The 7,315-nt window shown below is 44.7% G+C and overlaps 1 protein-coding gene across 1 annotated transcript; it reads right to left on the reverse strand.

The window, feature by feature from the left end:
* Nucleotides 1-258: 258 nt before the first annotated feature.
* On the reverse strand, nt 259-5,157 carry AGTR2 (angiotensin II receptor type 2). Its single transcript, XM_054996534.1, has 2 exons — nt 4,758-5,157; nt 259-1,686 (listed from the first exon to the last, which is right to left on the reverse strand). The coding sequence occupies exon 2, from the start codon at nt 1,610-1,612 to the stop codon at nt 485-487; it is 1,128 nt and encodes a 375-aa protein (XP_054852509.1). The 5' UTR covers nt 1,613-1,686; nt 4,758-5,157; the 3' UTR covers nt 259-484.
* Between the last annotated feature and the right edge of the window lie 2,158 nt (nt 5,158-7,315).

The raw sequence follows: 7,315 nt of genomic DNA on the forward strand, positions 1-7,315 counted from the left end.
TACAAAGAGCTATCTAAAACTTAGACTCGCTGTGATTTTTAGAACTTATTTGAACTGTCTAACAATGATTTTTTTTGGCAAGGCACTTGAAGCACATTAAAGGGAAAAACGCATCCTGCACATTATCTATGTGACAAACTACCGTTCAAAGTCTTTAACTAGAAGTTTCTGCACCCCACACTTCTCCCCCCACCACCCCCAATAGCATTAAAAACAGCTGTACTACTTTAAGCATATAATGTCATTGGGTTTGTAATGTTGTTCAGATGTTTATTAGTGATAAATGACACCCCTAGTTAAACAAGAATTAATATGTGGCAGCCCTTCCAAAGAAATCCCCATGGAAACTTGAAAACAAAAAAATCTTCATTAGACAGTTTGTCCTGGAAAACATGCAGCAAACAATCTAAGAAAGAACAAAGAGAGAGAGAAAGAGAAGGGAAAAAGTCCTCTTGTAATAATTTCCAGATGCTGCTTAGGAAACCTATAGTGGGTGGGTCTGCATCACTCCCGAGTCGCCTTCTCTGTGTTTGGCATCTTTCAGGATGTCAGTATCTTTAAGGGAGCTGCTTTTGCTTGAAAGGAAGCCTTGCCGGTTGCTGTTGAACTGATAAAGTCTTAGCTTAAACAAATGTAGTTTATCCTGGAACTGGTTGCCAATGAAATAGTACAACAGAGGATTGATGCAGCTGTTAGCAAATCCCATGGAGATCCCAAACGGCAGGGCCATATCGATGGCAGACACAATCCAGCACTCCTTGATCACGTGCATCCAGGTCAGGGCATCCAGGAAGGTCAGAATGTGGAACGGGAGCCAGCAGATCAAGAAGGCCACAACGACAGCAGCAACCACTTTCAACACACGATCCCTTTTCTGCTTGTTCTTCTCCAGTCCTCGGGCTTTCATCAAGTGTACCCTTATCCAGATGTAGCACGTAGCTATGATGGCCACGGGTATCAGGAAACCAAGAGTGTTTTTCATTAAGGCTGTCCCAGCTGACCATTCAGAGTACGTCTCATTTGGAAAGGCCATGACGCAGGCAGTCACGTTCAAATCTTCGATGTATTGGGTGTCTCGGAAATAGAAGGCAGGCAGGGAGGTCAAGGCAGCCAGACCCCAAACAAGCAGTGCAGTCACAGAAGCCTGCTGCAGCGTCCGTCGCTGCGACTGAAATGGGTGGGCAATTGCCTGGTAGCGGTCCATGCTCATGCACGTAATGAAGAAGATGCTCGCAAACATGGTCAGGCCAAAGACTGAGCTGGATAGTTTGCACATCACTGAGCCAAAGAGCCAATTATATCCATAAGCATAATAAGAGGCCCAAAATGGCACCGTGACCAGGGCCAATAAATCCGCTACAGCTAAGTTGACAATGTAAACATTGGCCACAGTCTTCGGATTTTTCTGTCGACACAGCACAGCAATCACCAGGCTGTTTCCCACCAGCCCGAAGATGAAGAGAATGCAGTAGAGCACTGGGATAAGCACAAACTGGTAACTGGAGAGGTTAACAGAGCAGTGGGACAAAGAGGAGACGTTGGTTGGGGATAAGTAGGACTCTTCCAGCATCTGTTCTGTGGCAATGACAGTCGAGTAGTTACTGGCATGCATGTTGCCAGCTGGTGAGGAAAGTGGCACTCTTGCAAACTTTCAGAGAGAATTTTTCACCTTACATTGTCCAATAGCTAATTTGGGGACGGGGAAGAGAGAGAGAAAAGAAATGTATTAGAACTGTGAACTGTATGTTTGTGAAATATGTCCTCATTATTCTTAGTTCACTGATGGAAGAAACTGATATTGAAAGACAATCTTGGAAGTTTTGAATCAGGAGTGCATAATCCACATATTACTGGACATTGAGTTATGATCAGGCTTTAGCAATTACTTGTGACTGGATTGCCTCATTGCACAGGATAATCCAGTTGCAAACAATTGTTCCAGCACAATGATTATGCAAGATCCAGCAATGGGTGGATCCAGCCAGCGTATCACAGATCCAGCATTCAGTCAAGCTGTCCATCACATTTGGGGTTCAAAAATGAAAGCTTCTCTGCACCATTGTTCATGACTTCAAAATGACAGTAGGTCAAACTACAATACTTTTTCTTTTTAAACGGAAGGGTCTTTTTTGTTGTGGTCACCCAGATTATGGAACTTTCTTCTCCAACAGAAATTTGTCAGGCACCTAATTGGTTAAATTTTAGGTGCCAGGTGAAGGACTTTTTATTTTCCATGGCTTTTCATTGATCTGGTTGGTTTTATTGTTCTGTTGGCTGGTTTTTGCTTCTGTGTTTTCCTTGTGTCTGGCCCTCTCAGTTTATTTTTTAGATACTGCTAATGTGCTTTTGTTTGTACGTTTGTTTAAAAGAAGAAGAGGTGCTGGTATTCATATATAAGGTTATACTAATTTCCACCAATTCCCCCCCCTCAGGACTCGAGAGAGCACCCCAAAAGGTGCCGGTATTCAGGACCAGTGAGTACCACCACAAAAAAGCTCTGCTGCTCATGTTAATATAATCTTAAGATCTCGAAATTTTAAAATCTTTGAGAAATGCCCTTAATTTATTGACTTGATTGTTCCTTATCTCTTAGATTCTTTTTAAAAATTGTTTGACAGATTGTGGAGTTTTATGGTGATTTGTGGTTATTGGTGTCTGCCTTACAAAGCTGATGAATGGAGGATATACAAATTTTGAATTTTAAACATTCCATTTCTATAAAAATATACTTACAATTTACAATAATCACAAAACTTAGAAACCAATTACAATAATTTAAATTAATTTGAATAACTTTAATATTTATGCAACTAGTTTAGGGTTACCCCTTATATAGTTAAGTGTTTTATTATTTTTTTATTTAAGAATCAGGGTTCAACTGAGAGCTAAAATCAGGGCTGGATCGACGGGGGAGGCAGGGGGGTAGTCTGCCCCCGGCGTCATCAAAGAGGGGGTGCCAGGTGCAGCTGCCAGCTGCCGGGAGCGCGCGGGCGGCTGAGCAGAGGGCTGGGAGCCCGCCCATGCCGAGGGCAGGGGGCGCACGGCAAGCCTGCTGCCCCATCAGTGTGCAGCCTGTGCAGCAAGCCGGCTGCCCCGGTGCACTGCAGAGCTGGCGGTGGCAGCGCGGGTGGCTGGGAGGCCACCTGTGCCATTTGCCTGCCCCACTGAGGGGGCAGCCGGCTTGCCACGTGCCCCCTGTCCTGTGGGACAGGTGAATGGCACAGGCAGCCTCCCAGCCACCCACACTGCCACACAGCCACACTCCGCAGCACGCTGGGGTAGCCAGCCTGCTGCGCGGGCGGCGCTCTCCGCCCTGCGTGATGACATCACAGGAATGACGTCATCACGCAGTGCTGGAAGCGCACACATGCTGTGCGTGCATGCATGGGGCCAGACTTGGGTTGCCCTGGGTGCTGGCAACCCTAGATCCGGCCCTGGCTAAAATCACAGAATCATAGGGTTTGAAGGAATCTCCATGGTCATCTAGTCCAACCCCATGCACAATGCAGGAAATCCACAAATACTGTGCCTCCACCCCCAGTGACCCTCCTGCTCTATTCCCAGAAGATGACAAAACACTGTCAAGATCCCTCGCCAAACTGGCCTGGGGGAAATTGCTACCTGGCCTCAAGGTGGTGATTGTCATTACCCTGGGCATGTAAGAAGGGGTCACAAGGACTATGCTCTAATGTAACCCTTCTTGCCCTCCCTCTCATAATCTGCCTAGATTCATAGAATCAGCAATGCTGTCAGTTGGCCATCTAGCCTCTGTTTAAAAACCTCCAAAGAAGAGCCCACCACCTCCCGAGGAAGCCTGAGGGACCGCTCTGTCAGGAAGTTCTTCCTAATGTTTAGCTGAAAACTCTTTTGATTTAATTTCAATCCGTTGGTTCTGGTTTGACATTCTGAGGCAACAGAAAACAACTCTGCACCATCCTCTATATGACAGCCCTTCAAGTACTTGAAGATGGTTATCATATCACCTCTCAGTTGTCTCCTCTCCAGGCTAAACATGCTGAGCTCCTTTAACCTTTCCACATAGGACTTGGTCTCCAGACCCCTCACCATCGTCATTGCCCTCCTCTGGACACACTCTATCTTGTCTATATCCTTCTTATATTGTGCCCCAAACTGAATACAATACTCTAGGTGAGTTGGGGTGGCTATCAAGTGGTTTATTTCTGAGTATACTGGAACAGGTTTCCAGCAGAAAACTTTTAGATTAGTAAAGCTCTTTCATTTCTTTAATTTGATGTGAGACCTCCTCTGTGAAAACATGCTCCCTTAACATGCTAAACCACCTATTCACCAATAGAATTTTATCAGATTTCCGGGTTTTTTTTACAAGTTCTGTTTTGCTACCATGACCCAAAAGATCCCTCCCCCCCCCCCCCCGCTATATTCTGTGACCATTTGTGCAAAATTATTCAAGCCAAATTTTGATGCTATGATGATGTCTACCTTGCTGTATTCTGCTCACTGAGTAAAAAACATTCACCATTAATATAAAAAGATACAAGAGGCAAAAAAAGAATCAATTGTTTGGTTTGATTGTTATGAAACAATTCCTCGTTATACTTTTAATTTTATCCAGATGTTTCTTTCTTTACATACTGATGACACCAAAAAAACCTTCCGTACAAAACTGTTTATATTAATGACTGTGTATAAAAAGCACAGCAAGATGTTCATTTAAGATGAGAATATTTTCAGCATATAAGCAGTTTGAAGCTAGAACCAGAGGAAATGTCATTTACCTTGGGAATGTTCGGATTCGAGAGGGGCACAGCCCCAGTTGTGTCTGCCACAATCTTCTCTGTAGTCTCTACTTTCTAGTATTACTTTCTTCTCGGACAGAGGTTAATGTACATATCTCAAAGCCTGGAACTGAAGGTCCTGTCAGACAGATCTTGCCTAACTTGAGCAGGGAGGGCAAAATATTTTGTTACAGCACCTCCTGCCTCCTAGCACAGAGTGCTTCTTGAAGGAATTTCGTGCACATTGCCAGCCTTTGTCGCCTTCCCAGCCCACAAGCGTGGACTAGGATGGTGGAAGATGCATACCTCTCTCTCCACAGCCAATGGGATTCGTGCTATCATATGGGGAGCGGCATCAAGCCAAGCTATTCTAAGTACTGCTATTTGGAGACAGAAGTATTCTCCCTTTTGTCTTTGTTAAATGGATTTTCAATATCGGTCCTTCATTTTTTTTTTTTAAAGAAACATTTTTATCCCTTAAAGCTGCAACATTACATTTAAAAGTGTGCAGATTATATTTGCTTCGGTCAGAAGCCACTGGGGGGCATTAAGCAGGCTTTCTCTGGCTTGATAAATTAATTAAATACAAAAAACAGGAAACTTTGAAAAGAACTGGGGAAAATAAATCTCAAGGAAGTTGGACGTTTCAGAGCAGATCTTCTGAGCAATGTTTACTAAAAAAGATAGTGGAGGATTAGCTGTGAAGCGCATTCGGAACTGTGCCAAAGGCCCAGCTGTGGTGCCTTTTCTTTCTTCACTGGAATGGTAAATGTGTGGAATTTGCTGAGATCTCTTACAGAAAGATTGGGGGAGGTGGGAGCTGTTTGAGCCCACCCCTACAGAAAAGAGAAAAACAGTTAGGAGAATGGGTCATTGTTGGTACAGCCAAACAATTCACCTGTCAATCCATACACAGACCCAACCATTTCAATGCCAAGTGGCAGACCATCAAGACTGCACCCTCTCTTCCCACTACTTAATATGGGGCACAAATCAGTAGGAAGTTCTCCCATGCAAATCCCACCCAAAAGTGATGCTATTCTCTCCAGCAGCGCAAGAGAATTTCCCACCAGTGTGTGTCCCCTGAGTCAGATCAGTTCAGCTACCCTTCTGCTGTCATGATTTGCTCCCCAAATGTGCCTCTTGTTGCCTCCTGGTAATATTTTCTTTGCTGTCAGCTTTTAAACCATCCCCTGGAGCTTGATTTGCCAGAATTAGCTTTTCAGGGCATGGTGATATTCAGTGTTGCCCCTTGCAAATTGTAGCAGATAGAGGTGCTGTTAGAGAAGGGCTACCAACTGCGGCTTCGGAAATTTCTGAGGACTGGGGGTGATGCCTGGGGAAAGCAAGGATATGATGGCATAGAGTCCACCCTCTGAAGCTCCCATTTCCTCCGGGGGAACTGATCTCTGTAGTCTGGAGATCAGTTGGAATTCCAGGAGAACTCCAGGCTCCCCCTCCCCCCTGCCTGACACCAGAGGCACAGCTACAGAGGCCAACTGAATAAAGCTAAGCCTTAGTACTACCATGGAACTTTCAACCCTCTTTGTGGTTTATTACAAGCCAAAAACATAGGGAATCTTCAAGTGCTCTTACTTTAATATTAATGAACAAGAGATTAGTTTCTTCTTCTTCTTCTTCTTCTTCCTAAATCTAATGCCAGTCCCTCCACGCTCCAAAGCAGCAATTTTCTCCTGGGGAGCTGATCTCTGTAGTCTGGAAATAAGATGTAATTCCAGGAGATATCCAGGCCCTACCTGAAGGACGACAACCCTGGTTTTGAAGCCATTAGCTACTAGTTATTGAAATCCATTAATAAGCCCCCCCAAAAAACATTTTCTTTTTGCTATTTGATGACTGAGACTATTATTTTAATTAGCAGGATTCTGGGTTTGAAGATAGAAATTTGTGCTTCAAGTGGTCTATGATGTGGCCACCGTTGGGTGGCTCAATGACACTTTGTATGAAACTTAACTCCTCCAGAGATGAAAAGCACATGCAAATGGGTGTAGGAGGATAAATTGCAGTTCCCAGTGATTTGCACAGAAGAACCAAACTAAAACTCTTCAGGGAGAAACATGCTGGCCTAGCTATAGCAACAGTGAATGGGGTTAATCAAGTTCTGAGACGCTAACATTAATACCCTTGTCAGGGCAAGTCTCTCCCTCACACACAGTTCATCCTATCCTCAGGGCCAGGTTCTTCTGGCAACCGGTGGGGGATTGGAAGGACTTGCTGGATCATAGAGTCTCACTAGTGATGTCATCACGTTGCCAGCAACATGCTGACTTCACTCCTGTGCACCCAAATAGGTTTGCTGGGGGATGCTGGGGACACTTTGGTATTTGGCAAAATTTTATGGTTAACCATAGAGTTTTGCCCAAATATAAGTGCATCCCCGGTAATGTGCTGAGTTGACATCACTTCCGGGTGCATGGGAAATGACAGCATGTTGGGATGCTGCTGACACCCCCCCCTTTCCACCATTTGCCCCCTTCTAACCAGCTGAGCAGCAGTGGGGAGCGGCTGCTGGCACTGGGAGATTCCACACTTTGAAC

This window comes from Eublepharis macularius, chromosome 13, assembly GCF_028583425.1.
Source record: "Eublepharis macularius isolate TG4126 chromosome 13, MPM_Emac_v1.0, whole genome shotgun sequence".
NCBI classification, from domain to species: domain Eukaryota; kingdom Metazoa; phylum Chordata; class Lepidosauria; order Squamata; family Eublepharidae; genus Eublepharis; species Eublepharis macularius.

Coding starts and splice junctions, on each gene's coding strand:
- AGTR2 (XM_054996534.1), bottom strand. CDS start 1,612: ATGCATGCCAGTAACTACTCGACTGTCATTGCCACAGAACAGATGCTG.